Consider the following 19,199-nt stretch of genomic DNA (forward strand, 5'->3'; position numbering starts at 1 on the left):
AGGAACATTTACTTGTCAACTTCACAGGAGATCGTTCAATCGAGGCAGAGAATCTGACATGTTTCTTCTGATGTCTTCTCGTTCCACTCTGCTGTCTGATTCAAGACTGTCAAAAAGAAAAGCACATCTTCCCCAATCCAGAAGTGTTGCTTTTCATGGTGGAGACGTATCAAACATCTCCTGGATGCTTCCACAATCTGTCTCTTAATCTGCCATGTGTGTTGTCATTAGTGCACCCACACGTGTGTCAGTAACTCTTACTCAATAATGTAACTATCACCACTCATATCTGCCATAGCTACAAATTAAAACTCCACAGTGACTGAAAACAAGTAAACATGAATTCCAACAACTAATGAGAAGTAACAATACTATTGTAGTCTTGCATCCTCAGTTGTTTTTAATATCACAGTATATTGATAGTTTTTACTTATGGACCGTCTGACAGCAACTCAATAAAACACAATTTTAGTGCAATACGTGTTTCGCCTTTATTTTCTTCAAGGAATCATCAGTGGCAGGTTGCATGGACAATTTCTTACATATTATGCCCCTGTAGCATTTTTGGTGTTGTTCTTCTTCTTGTGAATGCCAATTTGCGGTTTTTTCCCCACATTCCACAGCACTATGAACTGAATGCTTGTTTCAATGCAATGTTTTTCCAAGACTGATATTAACACGCATATTCTTTTGAACTGTTGCCTACGTGAAATTCATGGATGGACACCAACTTTGTGGAATTGTCCCAAAATATTAGTCCATTTGATTTCAACAAACAGAAGTATTCAAAGCAGGCTAATTTTCTAATGCTCATCTCAGCAAAATAAGCAAATATGCATTGAACAAATGTGGCTGAACTCAAGCATTTGGGAAGGTCTGTAATACATGATTTACAATAACTTCTCACTAACATGCGCACACTGGAATTTTGAAAATTAGTTATACATATTTCCTTTCCCACGTACTGTATTGTTATTGATGACAAAACATGTTTCCTTGCACAGAACTGAACCAACTGTATTTTTTACAAGCAACTTACTGAGAAAGTCTAAATCATACTTTTGAATTTTTCATTTATTGTTCCTCCTGCCTTATCATTCCAGACAAAAAGTGTTCAAAAGAACAGAGGAAGACAGATTACGGATTAATATCTTACCAATAACAAGATCATTACAGATGAAGGACAGGATGAGAATGAGGTAGGAAATCAAACACATCATTTCGAAAGAACCGTCAGTGCATTCTGCCTAATAAATCATGTTCTGCACAGTGGCTTTCAGAGAATATATATGCATATAATGATAGATATATTTTAGTACTTACCGGAGGTCCTTCTTTAACAGTCATGAACTCGATCTCACGAAAAGGTGGTTCATCCTCCTCCTAAATTAAAGGAAATTACTTAAGTGCAGGTGAAACACAGAATACAAGAAGCACAGATGAAACTAGTCTACACATCACAAATTAATACATCAAGACAATTGACAGTCTGTGCCAGACCTTGATTTGATCCTGGGTTACCTACAGTTCATGACCTGGTGTCGAAACCATAAGACTGTATGGAGGTGGATTCTGTTTGGATCATATATAGACATTTTTTCTGATTTCAGTCCGGGATGTGGACGGCGAAAATAAAATTTTGTTCATTGGGGATTTCCTAGGAACTGATAGTGCCTACCTTACTCTATTCTCAGAGGCACTGTGTTTTGTCTTGAGATCTGGTAGTGTTATATTAGCTAAGTGTTAAACCTAGAAACTGATCATGATTTCAGCATGTCAGTGTCAGTTCGCTTGGTGGTGAATGTGTCCAGAAAATCAAATATTTGTGGATCCATCACTTTATACTTCGGCTATCTGAACATACCTCCAAAGCAAACTCATACTCCCATTGCCAATGATGTTTCCTCGTATGATTTGAGAAGACGATGACATGAGATTGTCCATGTGATAAACAATGTGGAAGATTACACAATTGTCCTCCTCCAACACCATTCCCCTGCAGTTCTATTCCCACTTATGCTAGCAGACAACCTCATGTAGTTGTGTTTAGAAATCATACGAGTGACAATGAAAGTTTGAATTTGGCTTCAGTTTTCATTGACCGTAGCTCACATCATTCACCTTCACTGTTCTCTTCCCTACTGCTGCATTATTTTCATTTCAGTGCATTTTATTCATTTAACTTACAGGAACATACATACTGTTCTTGCAATATGAGAAGTGTACAGTATCTGTTGTAGACGTAAGGTTAAACGCATTCAGCCGTTAATCAGTTTCTGACTGACATGTGCTTTTACATGTAAGTGCCATTATGCTGTAGGCAGAGTCAGTGAGAGGGTTGAAGTTTTGGAAATTTGTGAAAAGATGGCAAGCCACTAAAGGTGTACTCACACAGGGCTTGGATAGTCCAGCCGATTAGAGTTGGAGGGGAGGGGGAGGTGGTGTGGACAAGAGCATTTGGCCACTTTCAGGGACCTCTTGCTAACTACTGCATGACAACTGCAGAATATTGGCTACAAAATTGATCTGTATGTTTCCAGGTAAGTACATTAAAACCTAAGAACCACAGACTGTTTCGACAAGATGAATTCGTTGCACCTTCTAATTTGCCCATATGGCCCAAACTGTGAAAATTGGGCTATCTTTATGATTCATGAAACTTCACAATCACGTGGAAAGCAATGCTGTGGGCAACTGAATACTACAAACAAGATCCAAGTGGTGACCAGTACTATAGTGTTGCAGCAGTGAATGGTAGAAGCAATGTATTTGTATCACAGTTTTGGCTTGAAAGTCACTGAATTAATGCAGAATCAATCAATAAACCTAGAAAAATATGTACAGCGACTGACATGGGTTACAAAAGCAAAACTATAATGAACTATGCTGAATCTTAATTCTCATTTATTCTACTAGCAATTATATGTTAATTTTATAAATGATTTAATGATACATTCATTATCCAACAATAAAGCTGCCTGTTATTCAAACCTGGTAACACCCAGAATAATGTGATAATATAAGATGGCCAGGTATGTCTTCATAATTTTGTCATTAGTATTTTTGTGTATTTTGCAATGTTGTAAGAGTTAGACTTTTTATTTATTTATTTACACTTCAAGTTCTGCAGGACCAAATTGAGAAGCAAATCTCCAAGGTAATGGAATGTGTCACTACGTGAAATTACAACATAAAGGTAATAACAGACAAAAATAAAATGTTTATGAACCGGAAAAAAGTCTTACCATAAGTTGAAGTAAACACAGCAATCAACAATACACCAAGAATCAGCTTAATTTTTCAACTAGCTCGACAGAACAGAAGGAGTGACCTACGAGGAAGCTCTTCTGTTTCGATTTGAAAACGTGGATTCCTGCTAAGATTTTTGAATTCACGTGGTAGCTTACTGAAATTGGATGCAGCAGTATACTGCACACCTTTCTGCACAAGAGTTAAGGAAGTCCAGTCCAAACGCGTGTTTGACTTCTGCCGAGTATTAATTGAGTGAAAGCTGCTTATTCTTGGGAATAAGCTATTATTGTTAACAAGAAATGACAGTAAGGAATATATACACTGCTGGCCATTAAAATTGCTACACCACGAAGATGATGTGCTACAGAAACGAAATTTAACCGACAGGATGAAGATGTTGTGATTAGCTTTTCAGAGCATTCACACAAGGCTGGCGCCGCTGCCGACACCTACAACGTGCTGACACGTGGAAAGATTCCAACCGATTTCTCATACACAAACAGCAGTTGACCGGCATTGACTGGTGAAACGTTGCTGTGATGCCTCGTGTAAGGAGGAGATATGCGTACCATCACGCTTCCAACTTTGTAAAAGGTCGGATTGTAGCCTGTTGCAATTGCAGTTTATCATATCGCGACATTTCTCCTCACGCTGGTCGAGAGCGAATGACTGTTAGCAGAGAATGGAATCGATGGGTTCTGGAGGGTAATATGGAATGCCGTGCAGGATCCAAACGGCCTCCTATCACTAGCAGTCGAGATGACAGGCATCTTATCCGCATGGCTGTAACGGATCGTGCAGCCATGTCTCGATCCCCGAGTCAACAGATGGGGACGTTTGCAAGACAACAACCATCTGCATGAACAGTTCTACGACGTTTGCAGCAACGTGAACTATCAGCTCGGAGACCATGGCTGCGGTTACCCTTGACACCGCATCACAGACAGGAGCGCCGGCGATGGTGTACTCAATGACAAACCTGGGTGCACGAATGGCAAACCGTCATTTTCTCAGATGAATCCAGGTTCTGTTTACAGCATCATGATGGTCGCATACGTGTTTGGCGACATCGCGGTGAACACACATTGGAAGCGTGTATTCGTCATTGCCATACTGGAGTATCACCCAGCGTGATGGTATGGGGTGCCATTGGTTACACGTCTCAGTCACCTCTTGTTCGCATTGACGGCACTTTGAGCAGTGGACGTTACATTTCAGATGTGTTATGACCCGTGGCTCTACCCTTCATTCGATCCCTGCGAAACCCTACATTTCAGCAGGATAATGCATGGCCGCATGTTGCAGGTCCTGTATGGGCCTTTCTGGATACAGGAAATGTTCGACTCCTGCCCTGGCCAGTACATTCTCCAGAGCTCTCAGCAATTGAAAACATCTGGTCAATGGTGGTTGAGCAACTGGCTCATCACAATACGCCAGTCACTACTCTTGATGAACTGTGGTATCATGTTGAAGCTACATGGGCAGCTGTACCTGTACACACCATCCAAGATCAGTTTGACTCAATGCCCAGGCGTGTCAAGGCCGTTATTATGGCCAGAGGTGGTTGTTCTGGGTACTGATTTCTCAGGATCTACGCACCCAAATTGGGTGAAAATGTAATCACATGTCAGTTCTATTATAATATATTTGTCCAATGAATAACCGTTTATCATCTGCATTTCTTCTTGGTGTAGCAATTTTGAGGGGCAGTAGTGTATATTAAGAGGCCAATGTCAAAATATGCAGACTTGTGAACAGGGGAACACTGCCTGTTTTTGAATATCATTTCTCACGTATTTTGTACACTGAGTATTTTTTCACTGAAGTAATTTCACATCACACTTCTCTTAGGTCTCATTATGGCTATGTTTCATGCACAGGAGTGGTTGATATATGCAGACCATCTCCGACACTGATTAAGTGTGTAGGACTTAAAGGTTGCACTTAAAGACAGGTTTTAGAGACTGTTTTGGCTTCTAACTGACACCTGAAACTCACTTGTTGGATATTTCCAGTTTCCACATCTCTAATACTCTTCGTTACAGGAAGGTGTACTAACCCCCTGCCTCCCACCCCTCACAGCGCACACACATGTATATCTACATCTACATTTATACTCCGCAAGCCACCCAATGGTGTATGGTGGAGGGCACTTTACGTGCAACTGTCATTACCTCCCTTTCCTGTTCCAGTCGCTTATGGTTCGCGGGAAGAACGACTGCCAGAAAGCCTCCGTGCGTGCTCGAATCTCTCTGATTTTACATTCTTGATCTCCTTGGGAGGCATAAGTAGGGGGAAGCAATATATTCGATACCTCATCCAGAAACACACCCTCTCATAACCTGGACAGCAAGCTACACCGTGATGAAGATCACCTGTCTTGCAGAGTCTGCCACTTGAGTTTGATAAGCATCTCCGTAACGCTATCACGCTTACCAAATAGCCCTGTGATGAAACGCACCGCTCTTCTTTGGATCTTCTCTATCTCCTCTGTCAACCCAACCTGGTACGGATCCCACACTGATGAGCAGTACTCAAGTATAGGTCGAACAAGTGTTTTGTAAGCCACTTCCTTTGTCGATGGACTACATTTCCTAGGGACTCTCCCAATGAATCTCAACCTGGCATCTGCCTTACCAACAATTAATTTTATATGACCATTGCACTTCAAATCATTCCGTACGCATACTCCCAGATATTTTACAGAAGTAACTGCTACCAGTGTTTGTTCCACTATCATATAATCATACAATAAAGGATTCTTCTTTCTATGTATTCGCAATACATTACATTTGTCTGTATTAAGGGTCAGTTGCCACTCCCTGCACCAAGTGCCTATCCGCTGCAGGTCTTCCTGCATTTGGCTGCAATTTTCTAATGCTGCAACTTCTCTGCATACTGCAGCATCATCCGTGACAAGCCACATGGAACTTCTGACACTATCTACTAGGTCATATATATATTTTGTGAATGATGATTTGTCAACAACAGCTGTCATTCCTCTGTGGTTAAAAAAAAAAAAATCTGCTAGCCACAACCTCCCTTGACTGCCCAGAATACAACACTGGCAAAAGATGTGTCTACAGCCATACTCTGTAAACCAGTGAGGATACATCCTACTGTACTCGTTATTAAGGCATTTTCTCATTCCATTCAAGTATGGACCATGGGACAAATAATAACTTGAATGCCTCTGTGCACACTGTAATTAGTCTAAGCTTGTCTTTGCAATCCCTCCATCTGAGATATGAGCAGAGTTGAAGTACACTACTCTCATTACCTGATTCCATTTTTTAAGATTTTTTTACATTCAAGTTCTGAAATTTACTAAACAGACTTTCTTTCGTTAACCTGCATATATTTGCAAGCATTTGGCATTTCAGTTGTTTCTGCATCTCTGTGGTGCTCACCCATGGTTCAAAACATATGTGACCATTTGTGCTGCCCAACTCTGTATACATCCAATAACCCCTGCAGGTCCTAGCCGGCCGCGGTGGTATAGCGGTTCTGGCGCTGCAGTCCGGAACCGCGGGACTGCTACGGTTGCAGGTTTGAATCCTGCCTCGGGCATGGGTGTGTGTGGTGTCCTTAGATTAGTTAGGTTTAAGTAGTTCTAAGTTCTAGGGGACTTATGACCTAAGCTGTTGAGTCCCATAGTGCTCAGAGCCATTTGAACCTGCAGGTCCTACTTCGTGTGTGTCTCACACACTTTAACAACTTTTGAAGATGGATTATATGACTGTTTTGTAAGCAACCTCCCTTGCTGACTGCATTGCCCCAGCATACTACTAATGAACAGAAGTCTGACAGAAGTCTGACATCTGCATCATCTGGGCCGGTGTGTTCTTTCATATTCCTACAAATTGTTATATCCAGATATTTCTACAGGTTCACCAATTCCATATGTGACTCACAGATATTCTAATCATGGGACCCTATCTTTTTTCGTGAATTGCAAAATTTTACATTTCTTAACACTACTGCAATTACCTGATTTGATTTTTGAAGTTTTTAATGTTCAAGTACTAAAAATTTACATCTGGTACAAAATGTGTCTCAACACTACTACAACCGGAGGTAAAACCAAATGGAAGGTCCCTTACAGCCCTAATATGAACTACGAAGCTGGTAACTAATTTTCCCATGCTGTAAAAGATAATACCTTTTACTGCCAATAGCTGATAGGCTCAGGAAATAAAGAACGAATATCAGAAAGGCTTTGCCTACGGGTATTACACACCATTTCGTCCTTTATTCATCAAACCCAGGATTTGTTGACAGCAGATCTCCAGTCCTAATATGTTTCTGCCTTCTTTAAAATTTCTGTGTAAAAGTTACAGCCAAAATTTTTTGTAATTTGATCTGTACTTCAGTCATGGCCTTCCTGTAGTTGTTCCACCTTTGACAGATGCTCGATTTATTGTCTTTAGGAGGTCTTCATGTGTCAACACATGGCCACTAATCTGAACTCTTCTTTTTATAATAGCCTTCCATAAACTCCTTTTCCTTCCCACTCTTAACCATTTAGCAGACCACCACATTTCCAAGATGTGCCTTTCAAATCATATCTCAAAAGAATCCAGTCTTTTCCTTTCCTCAGTCCCCATAGCACATGTTTCGCAGTCATACAATTCCACCACATTCAATGTGTATGCTTTCAGAAACCTTTTCCTGATTTGTAGGTTGTTACTTTCAGAGGCTATTATCCTTCTCTTTTAATACATACAGGTACCGACTGCTCTTTCAGCTCATACCATAGTGACTGAGATAATTGTTTCTAGTAGTGCAGTCACTTCCCCATACCCTATGCAGACAGACTTCCTGCCTGTGTACTGAGCTACCTAGTACCAGTTTGCTATGGTCCATTATCTACAATGATGTTACTGTTAAATATTTCCTCATTTTATTTAATATTTATGCTAAAACTGCATCACCCGCACAGGTCAGCTCTTGTGACAATGTGTATTTTAATTTAAGTCAGTGAACAAAAAAAAAATTATGTCCACTGTTCTCCTTGTAAGGTTTATTCTACTACTCTAATGAGCCAAAACAAGTGATTAACAGTATTCTGGTCTTGGTTTGGAAAGCAATATAGTAATAATTCTCCGTAACAGGCATTGCTAAGTTCCTCCAGGTATATGGCACATGATGTCCCACTTTTGACAGTGTGTGCTAAGCTGTAAGCTCCAAAACACTTGTGCCTGCTCCAGTACCACACTCCATTTTCAGATCTTTGCAGGTCGCCTCCTGTCCAGCCTTATGAAGTGGACAAACCTCTGTACATTTACTGTAATCAGTCATACACATCTTACATGTTTTGTCTACTCGTGGCTTCACCTTCATTCATTTACTTTCCAGTGATGCTCATGACAGCAGCACATGAACAGCTAACTAGCTTCACCATTTCCAAGATGTTCATTTCAGGGTGCTTGGCCATAAATATGTGCTCTTTGTTGAAGACATTGATGTCAGTAGATTTCCTGATTTTGGCCATGACTGTCACTACAATAATTTCTCATTTGTCTCTCTTATGCTTATACACTTTACTTACCATGTCACTTGCCCACACTGCCTCCAGTCACTACTATCTCATGGTGGACAGCAGTTACAATGTATTGCCTCATGTGTGTATCCACTGTTTTCACCGCTGTAACCATTACTATTTAAAATCTGAAATAATGGACACCATTTTGACCCTACATCCAGTCCAATAAACATGGGCCTGAAGAGGCACACTCTCTGAGATATAAGATATGAACACTTGTTCACCAGAGGGTCTGAAAGGTGCTTGGTTGTGAATATTAGCACATTCATTGTTTGGAGTTCTGTCAACAGTATGATTTGGCAACTGAAGAAAACATCACAAGCCAAAATCTCTAAAAAGCATTTTATTGAATACCGAGTTTCAACGTAGCTATGCCATAATTATCAGATTTGCAAGAGGATGAGCAGAAACTGACAGGAAAAATATTTCACTATCATGATATCATAACTCGATAAATTGTCTTTTAACGTAACCTATGGAATTCCAACAGACCTTAACTTAATGCTATAAAATATTACAACATATTGCCCCTCAGAGTTACAGACTGTGTAAACACTTTCCAGTATTATAAAGGTCACTACAAATTGCCCTTCCAAAGTAAAATTACTATAAACATGTGTTTGCATAAGACTTGCCCTGGCATTTGGGGTCAGACTGGATCTGTCTGGATGGTATGTCTTATGGTACGCATCTAATGCCTAAATAATGTGCCAGGAAGTCATTAATATGTTCTCTTGATCTTGTACACATGATACATGTGTATTAGAGAGGAAAGTTGCCCCTCACCATATAGCGAAGATATTTTTAGATTAGATTAGATTAGATTAATTATTCATTCCACAGAGCCATAAAAGAGGGAATCCTCCTGGGTGTGGAACATGTCAGATGAACACATTACAAAAATGTAATTAGAAAAACTTGAGTTTCATTAATTTTAATGATCCTCAGTCAATAAACAGTAAAATTATGTACATGAATTAAATTTAAACTTTTGATATTTACAGGTTTAATAGTTACATCTGCTTTCATTAAATCCATCATTCAGACATTTGCTAGTTTCTTGGCTATTACAACCAAGTATTGACAAAAATTAAATTAAATTATTCATTTCCGTGATCCTTAGTTAAGAACAGTCAGATTATGTACAAGATTTAAAATTAAACTTCCACTACTCACAGACTTAAGACTTACATCTGCTTTCCACACATCCATCATTTACGCAGTAGGTAGTTACGTGGCTGTTACTACCAAGTATTGTCAAAAATCAAAGTATAATAAAATTTCATTAAAATAGTCTACTGCACTTGTTGAGAAACTCATGGATGGAATAGAAGGAGTTAGCTACCAAAAATTCTTTTAAATTATGTTTAAATTGAGTTGAGACACGATAGGCACAATTATAGCTTTCGGCACTGCAGTGTGGTTTCAGTTGTCTGACACTGCAGACGTGTGTGCAAGTTGCGTTTGCGTGAATGTGTGTTCTTGTGTGTGTATGTGTGTCTATTGCTGACAATGGCCTTAATAGCTGAAAGATATAATTGTGCGAATCTTTTTGTTGTGCCTATCGCGAATCAGCATCTCCACTATATGGTTGGTGGCAACTTTTCTCTCTAGTATTGTTACATTTCATCCTGGATTTTCCATTGTTTGATACATGTGTATGCATTTTAACAGTTGTAATGTATCAAGCCAACCTAGACATCCAATGAAATATTCATATACAACAAGAAATTTATTTCCTACATAGATCATTAATACTATATTTGTACATGGTTTATCTTGTATATAAGATGTTAATGAAAATTGCAGTTGTATGTTTCTCAATTTAAATTGCTGTTGAATGACATGTAACACTCGTACTGGCCCTATCATTTTTTGAAAAAATATATTGTAGTAGTTTTGAATTGTTGATTTGGACATATTTAATGTGCTAAGCAGTCTCTGAAATTCTGCAATGAAGGACAGTGTACTATGTTTTAAGCATGACGTTGTTCTTAAAATTTGTTCTGTAAGTCGTTTCGATGAACTAGCCTACTTGGATTTATGTTATAAATTCTTAAGTAGAAGTAAACACAATTTTAATTTTTATGAGATAGATCGTGGTAATTATTGTTCAACTCAAATCTGCACTGAGCAACTTAGACATACCGTGACGTATGCAGTAGCAGATTTAAAAATTTTGTGCCCCTAGGCACACCATATTGTATGTGCCCCCCCCCCCCCCTCTCTCACCGAAAAAAAAGGTAATAATAATAATGTTTCAAATAATAACTATTACCTGATCACCTCACAATTGCCGTTTTGGGTGGGGAGCGCTTTGAGATGTTTCTGTACTCTGCTATTCGTTGTTCCGAAGGATGCGTCAGCGGTCTAGTTACGCTCAATCAAAATATAATATGGTTCCTAAACTGTACTTAGTGTACAGTAGGGGATAAAAACTAAAATCTGCATTGTTTTAACACATTCTTCTGTTGAATGACAACAAAAATGAACACAAGGAAATTCAGCAGAGAATGAAGGAGACAACGGATTTTTGCTATACAATCACTTTTAATACATTCTTTTACATGAAACCGTTGAAAATTAAAATAAAAAAGTTGTGTTACAATCTAAAAATTGAAGCAAACCTGCCCTACATTAGAAATTAATATGTATGTTTACAGAGATGCATGCAAAATTAAAATTAAGCTGTAGTTTTACGATCTAATAACTTGAATGTGTAGCAGACAAAAAAAAAAAAACACGTTTGGTATTAATACATGAATCTATAGGAAAGTGTAAGAAATGAAAATGAAATAGAGTTTTCAGTGCACAAACTAATAACTAAATACAAATTAACAAACACAGAACTGGACTTGCTATTACATAATTTCACAGACTATTGTGGAAAAATCAAATTTGTTTTATAATCTAATAGTTTTCCAGAGCTCGTGGTCTCGCAGAAGTATTCTTCTTCCTGAGCACGGGTTCCCAGGTTCGATTGCCGTCAAAGTCAGGGATTTTCACCTGCTCCGAGGTGATTGCGTGTCGCTGTGTTGTCTTCATCATCATCATTCATCCCCACTAGTGTTGGAGGAAGGCAACAGCAAACCACCTCCAGTAGGACTTTACCCAGTACGGCGGTGTGGGTCTCCCACATCATTCCCCTACACTTTGTCAAGAAGCATGGGACTTTTCCAATCCAATAGTTAACACGCACTAGGGTCTGTGTAGCTAGATGCTCTCCGATAACCTATATTTCCGCTATAATTATACATTTCAGCATTCGCCAAGAATACGCATCAGTCATAATATACTACAGTATCAGTATGACTTGACTGTACAGCGCCGATGGCCTGCGTCATTCCAGTATTGTTTAGTTTTGTAGGGCGCCTTCTGTCATGTCTGCATGTAAACAATGTTCAGATTCACGCTTTGCCATCAGCAATTGTAAAATAAGCAGGCAATGCGTAGTTTGTAAATCCAATGAACGTGCTCTAAGTTACAATAAAAATCACATTATAATCTAAAATCTTTAAAACTAATATGAATAAATAGAAAAACTCATCAGTCAGCAAAGTTTGCATCTGACTTTGATGGCAGAAAAGTCATTGATCATATATTCGTAATTCAGACGGTTATCAGTTAGGAGGTCAGCTTCAATGTGAAGAATGAACTAGGCATTCAGTTTCTCCTCAGACAATGTAGAACGTAGCTACGATTTCAGTCTTTTAAGAGCCAAAAACTAGTGTTCTGCTGAACAATTTGTAAGTACCATAATACATAGAAATATTCTAAGAGCAATGTCAATATTCTGAAATACGGACTGTAACCTCTCTTTTCATAAAAATTTACTCATTTTGACTGGTATATCACTAATCGCAGAAGATTTCAAAAGTTCTGCGAAATGTACACATTCACTAGGGAAGGAAGTCTCTAATTCTGTGTCATATGATGCTTGAGTTACTCTGAGTACACATGACCCGGAATCTTAAGCAGGTGGTAGCCAGTTGTAGGTTCAAGTTGTATTGTAATCTCAGTTATATTACTGCGTGTTATTGTACAGTAAATTACTCACAACTCTAGGTATGTACTGTGCTCTCCTCCCACTCATACAGAAGACTTACTTTTTATGTTTATTGTTATGAGTGGGGATGTTTGTAGTGGGCACACGACAATAAGGTCTTCAGCGCCCTCATAAAAACACACCGAGATGAAGTGTCGGTAAAATACACAAAACAGGGAGATAAAATAGTACAGAAAACAAAGATAACAAAAATTGGCAAACTATGTGTGTAACTACACAGAAGCATGGAATGAAGTATTGTGTCAATATTAAAAGAATAACTAAACAGGATGAAAACGGTATAAGGAGTAAAAACAATAGAGCAGATGGATGTGGTTGGCTGACCGCAAGAAAAACGAAAGAGGAGCCAGCCACTGTGCAACACACTAAAACCTCCACCCTACAATGTTAGGCCAGAGTCCACACACGTCACAAAACTTTAAAACCTCAGTCACACTTGTCTCTTCATCAGCTATAATAGAGGGCAGATCCTCACCTTCTGCTCTTGCATCATGGTATAAAATGTTCTCTGTTAAAATATGGTGAATAGAGATGTGCATGCCAAAAGCATCACAAAATGGTGGATCCTCTCGCAGGAGTAAAAAGCTATGTGTGAGAGGGCAGTGCCCGATTCTAAGTCGTTTGAGGGTCACTTCATACTGCCTGAGCAACTGCCAGGAGGAACACAATGGCCAGGTTGTTGACTTCCCACACTGCAGCCTATTGGGAATCACCACCAGCCATTCCTCATCCCACAACTTCCTGTGTAGTGCAGAAAAGATAGCCTGCAAGGGAATAGGACACTGTGGCACATCCTGTCCTCGGCAGGCCTCCTCGGCAGCTCGATCAGCCTGCTCATTTCCCCATATCCCTATATGACCTGGCACCCAGCAGAGTGACATCTGCTTACTCTGCTGTTGCAGCAAGTACAGTTGGTCATTATCGGCCATATGAACTCCTCAGCTGGGTACAGGTCCTGTAACGACTGAAAGACACTAAGGAAATCAGAGCAGTTGAGAAACCATTTGCCCCGGACACAACGCATCTGCTCAAGTGCCTTCAGGATCACATGGAGCTCTGCTGAGTAAATGGTATAGTTTCCAGGAAGGCGACAGGGCAACCAAGGGAATTCCCTAGTTTGGAGCCATCAGTGTACACTACAGTAAAACTATGATGCATATCTAAAACATTAAAAAACAAAGATTGAAGTGTTATATCTGACATCCAATCTTTTTTTAAAACTGGTCATGTCCAAAATAAGTCTGGGCCTCTGGAGAAGCCAAGGTGGAAATCTGCTCAAGCCGTGATGTAGAATGTGAAGATCAGCAACACCCATCTCTAGAAGGCAATCTTGTGCACGAATCCCACAGGGCCTTGTTGCCTGTTGCTGGCTATGAAAAAGCCTTTCCAGTGGGGGCTGAGTAATGGTATGGTACGTGGGTGTGTATGGTGTGGATGGTCTTTTATATGCTTCGCACACCCCTAAGTAGCCATCGCCTGATGTGAAGCTGCGGTTCACCAACCTCGGCACAGAGGCTTGTTCTATTCAGAACAGTGGCCAACCGAATCCCTTCATGGTGCACCATGTCCAGCATCTTTAAATAAGAAGGTCTTGCAGACCCATACACCGTGCACCCCTAATCGAGCCGATATCATACAAATGCCCTGTAAAACTGGAGCACACAAGTCCGGTCTGTTCCCATTTACTGTGGCTAAGACATTTTAAAATACTTAAGTGACCATTTTTTCAGGACCTGAGGATATGGTAACGGCATAAGCTTATGGACAAATATGAGGCCCAGGAACCTCACGGTGTCTTTGAAAGTAAGGAAAGTGTCCCTCATCCTCAACTCAAGAGGGTTTAAAATGGAATGAGAACAGTTGAAAATAACACACATAGACTTCTTGGCGAAAAACTTGAAAACACTCTTCTGGAACCATTCATCCAAACATCAAAGAGATAGTAGCAACTGAAGTGTTGTTTTTGCAAGGCTTGAAGAAGTGCAAAAACAGAAAAGTCCTCCACAAACAAAGAACACTTGACAGGGCTTTTCACTATGGATGTAATGCTATTAATAGCTATGGCAAAGACAGTCACACTTAAAACACTATCTTGAGGGACACCGTTCTTTTGCTCAAAGCAATCAGACAGGAAGTCACCAACTCTATACTTAAAATATTGTGGCGTGAGGAAGGACTGAATAAAAATGGGGAGGCAACAACGAAAACACCATTTGTGAAGCTGCTCAAGGATAAGATGCCTCCAAATAGTATCGTAAACCTTCTGAATGTCAAAAAATATGCCTAGAAGGTGATGTCGGCACTTGGAAAGCCTGTTGTATAACCACCTCTAGTAGGACCTGGTTATCAAAGGTGGAGCGTGGTGAGTATTTTTGCAAGAAAGAGCATAAAGCAGTTGTTAGTATCCCACTAACACAATGAATGGACATCATTTAGCTCCAGTATGATTAGCGTAGAGCGATTATGGGCAGAGGTAAAATGGATTGCAAATCCCACTCTGGAGAAGTATGTGCCGGATAAGTTGATTACGGATAGAAAACATCCACTGTAGCTAAATAATAATATTCAGGGTATGCTGAGATAGGAAAGACTGTTGCATTCTTGGATCAAAAGAGAGTGTGCAAATGATGACAGTGATGAGTCAGTAGAAATTTGTGTGTCTGTGAAACAATCAATGCATGAAGGATATAACAACTACCATTTTTAAAAGATTTGGCTGAGAACTCGAGAAAATTATGATCCTACATAAAATTGTCAACTGGCTGAAAGGCTCTATCTAGTCATTATTTGACCAGTTTGGCATGACAATAGAAGATAGTAAATGGGAAACTGAAATTTTAAATTTTGTGTAAGAAATTTTTCATACAGGATCATACAAACATACCATTGTTTGACCATCTTACAGAATTCTGTATTGAGGACATAGTAATAGGCATCGAGAAACAAGTGCCAGAATTGACAAGCAAGAATTGATAACCAATAAGCTGCCAGGTCCAGGTGGAATCTCAAAGAGTACTCTAGGGCACTGGTATCTTGCCTAGCTTGCATTTATCGTGCATCTATTGCTCATTGCAACATCCCTAGTGACTGGGAAAAAGTGCGGGTGAGGATACAAGAAAAGACCCACAAAATTACAGACCAATATTCTTAACATTCGTTTGCTGCTGAATTTTTTAGTATATTATATTCTGGAATATACACAATTTCTTTGAGACAGATAATCTTATGTCCACAAATCAGCATGGATTTAGAAAGAATTGCTTCTGCTTAGCTGAGCTTGCCCTTTTCTCACATACAGGGTGTATACATGGACAAGGAAAAAAAAAATCCCGGATTTCTCCAGGATTTTCCGGTTAAAAATACACTTTCTCCCGGGTGATAACACACTTTTTCCCTGTTAACTAACAGTATATTTTCTCTCGGAACTGTATAAGTCCTTGAATGATTATGGTTTTGTACATGGGAATAGAATTTCCTGGCGCTTTATAAAACTAAACACAGTGAAAAAAACGCGTTTTCGAAAGATTTTTGATGTGCAGCAACATGTACACTGCATATTTTCGTATTACGAAAGTATAAATTTGAATACCACCAAACACCGCATGTTAGTTTCCGAAGCATTGAAATCGAGATTGCGATGTGCTTTTGTAAGCCAGTCATAGCTCATGTCACGTGATCGTGCCAGCCGATGACAGCAGGTATTCAGAGCTTAGGGCATGTAATGTAGTCAGCCAATAGCAACATCACTGTTAAGTAGTGCGAATGCACAAACAGAAAAAGTTAATGATTTAAATTAATATACATAGTGTTTCTACACAAAATGCTAAGCTTTCACATATAATATCGGTCTGTAAGATTAATATGCTGCAAGAGAAGCTAAGCTTTCACATACAATGTTGGTCTTTTATGCGCGTATTACAATTTAAGATATGTCACACAAGTGTGATCGTAAAATTTTTACAACGACTTAAATGTCTGATCTTCTGGGCTCAAAATTCATCTAAATGGCTCGTCATCAAAGAGCTGATTTTTAAATGAGAGTCAAATGCTCTATGATTTAAGAAATTCATCGTACATTATCACACATAGCTCCGTTGTTACTGCCAGAATGGTACTTTGATGGTAACGCTTTTCAAACCACCATTCAGAATATTTTCCGGTGACCTGTTAGAAATAGGTTCATTTCCACAGTTGCCAGAGAGTGCCAGATGATGGGCATCACCGACCTACAATGTTGTAGGGAGCCCGTATGTTCGTACGTGTAAAACATTAAAGGATCATACATTATGTCATAGAAGAAACAAGACATCAGAGGATACTCCAAGAGCATCAGAATTTCAAGACCCATACTAAAATGTGCACATTTAAAGTGCACATTTGTATGTCCATATTTCCAGTTAAGTAGGTCATGACCTGATATTAAGAATTTCGATGTGGTTTTCGGGATGTAAATTTTCTTGGAGTACCAGTACTGTGTTATCTCATGTTTGGTTCTTTATTATGGCATAATGCTAGAAGTTGAAAACGTGCACTTGAAATGCAGCGAACAGTGTGTGGAATTAAAAAGAAAATTTCTTTAGCAAACCAACAAAAATAACTTCATTGTTCTGCAAGGAAATTAATGCTTGACTGTCAGAAAGGTGGAAATCAGAAATCCGTTTTGTTTTCATTTGACGCGAGAGCAGTGAACGAAGAGGAAACAGCACAATCACTAAATGTAAATACAGGTCACATGGAGACTACTCACTACCCCACTGTAACTCAGGCTGCTCTGTGCATCAGCCCCAGATCTACGATATTTCTGAACCGGTGCAATACCCCGCCACTCCCTCAAGCGTTTGAGATAGGACGTCAAACATTTTAAAAAATCGAATTTTCAAAAATATGTTCATTTTGTAGTGCACATCTTTCTGAAGAGTCTGATGCATAAAACGTGTGTTCGAGGAAATGTAAGACATGTTATTTGGTCGTAAGTGTGCCAAAGGGCAGTGCCTCGCCTCCTCACACAGCATTCTTCTATCGCACGTCACTGTACTTCGCTCTGTGGAATTGAAACATGTATATTTTGTAATGGATGCCAGCAGCCCCCCCCTCTCTCTCTCTCTCTTTTTCTTCAGAAAATTTGCTCTCTTTATTCCCTATCAGCTAACAATTTGCTGCTTTGTGTGACATAAAATTAAATATAGGATACATAAACCCAGTAAAGACATGAGACAAGCAAGACAATACACATTTCTTCAATCCTTAGCTCCTAGAAGTTTTTTCTCTCTAATCTTGATACAGCTTTACATGGCATGCTTTCCTTTCTGTAAAAGAATCTATTACCTCATCAAAGTTCGTAAAATGTTTTGCTGCATGAAAAGTCGAAATGTCATCTAAAACTGAAAAAGCTGTTAATGCAAACAGTACCCAAGACTGGTGTGGTTTCCCGATCTGATTACATCTATTTTGTCACTCTCTGCTAGATAAAACAAAATAGGCCTTTCTAATACTGCAACAATTGTAATACACACCAAATAAACGAGACTGTTCTGGCACAAACGGTCTTTTTTGTAACGACAGAATATAATTCACAAAGTACCAATATCAAATGCCTATATAATTCACAAAGTACCAATATCAAATGCCTATTAAGCCTACTACAAGCAAAAAGCCTTACATTAGGAAATAGTTTCACACTTCATTCATACGCTCCAGTTTATAAAGTACGAGATCGAAAAGTAGTAGTACGAAATTTTTATACAAACTTGGAATCATCATATTGTTCCATAATTTATGTGATGTCCCCATTTCTTCTCCTTCCTCATTCTAATAAACAGTCTTGTTATCACTAATTCTGTAACTGTTCCTGCCAATGACAAAGCTTACTCGCAGATCAACTCCACTAACTCTGCCAGAAACACTGGTTTAGTTATCCCGCGATTATTCTCCGGTTAGGCCTCGCTACATGTTCATACAAAGTGTTTTCCGTGCTTCTTCCAGTATAGAATTTAAAGACACTGCTAACCAGGCACTGTACAACTGGCCCTTACTAGTACAGCGATCTGGCCAAAAATTTTCTGGCAAAATTTCAGTTTCTTAGAGAGACCGAAAAGGTAATACGTAATCTTTCTTACCTGTTATTCGTTTATTTCCACTCCTGTAGTCTGAATCTATGGATTTAGCTAGTGATTATAACAACACTCATCATTCGCAAACCCCATCAGCCACACAATGAGATAGCGGTTGGCATTCATCCGTTCGGCCTTACTCCGCTCAGCTCGTATAGCCCCTTTTGTCTGTAGGAAAGTTTGTTTCTACATGCGACGAGGATTCCCCTGACAGAGACATCATGTA

At 39.3% G+C, this 19,199-nt stretch overlaps 1 protein-coding gene across 1 annotated transcript in view; it reads right to left on the reverse strand.

Moving 5' to 3' along the window:
• LOC126106682 (uncharacterized) overlaps positions 1-19,199 on the reverse strand; it is a 379,708-nt gene that overhangs the window by 237,915 nt on the left and 122,594 nt on the right. Inside the window, exon 5 of the mRNA XM_049913049.1 lies at positions 1,324-1,383. Within this exon, the coding sequence (XP_049769006.1) occupies positions 1,324-1,383 (60 nt within the window). The remainder of the gene's footprint in view (positions 1-1,323; positions 1,384-19,199) is intronic.

The sequence above is a fragment of the Schistocerca cancellata genome, chromosome 10 (genome assembly GCF_023864275.1).
Source record: "Schistocerca cancellata isolate TAMUIC-IGC-003103 chromosome 10, iqSchCanc2.1, whole genome shotgun sequence".
Classification (NCBI taxonomy): domain Eukaryota; kingdom Metazoa; phylum Arthropoda; class Insecta; order Orthoptera; family Acrididae; genus Schistocerca; species Schistocerca cancellata.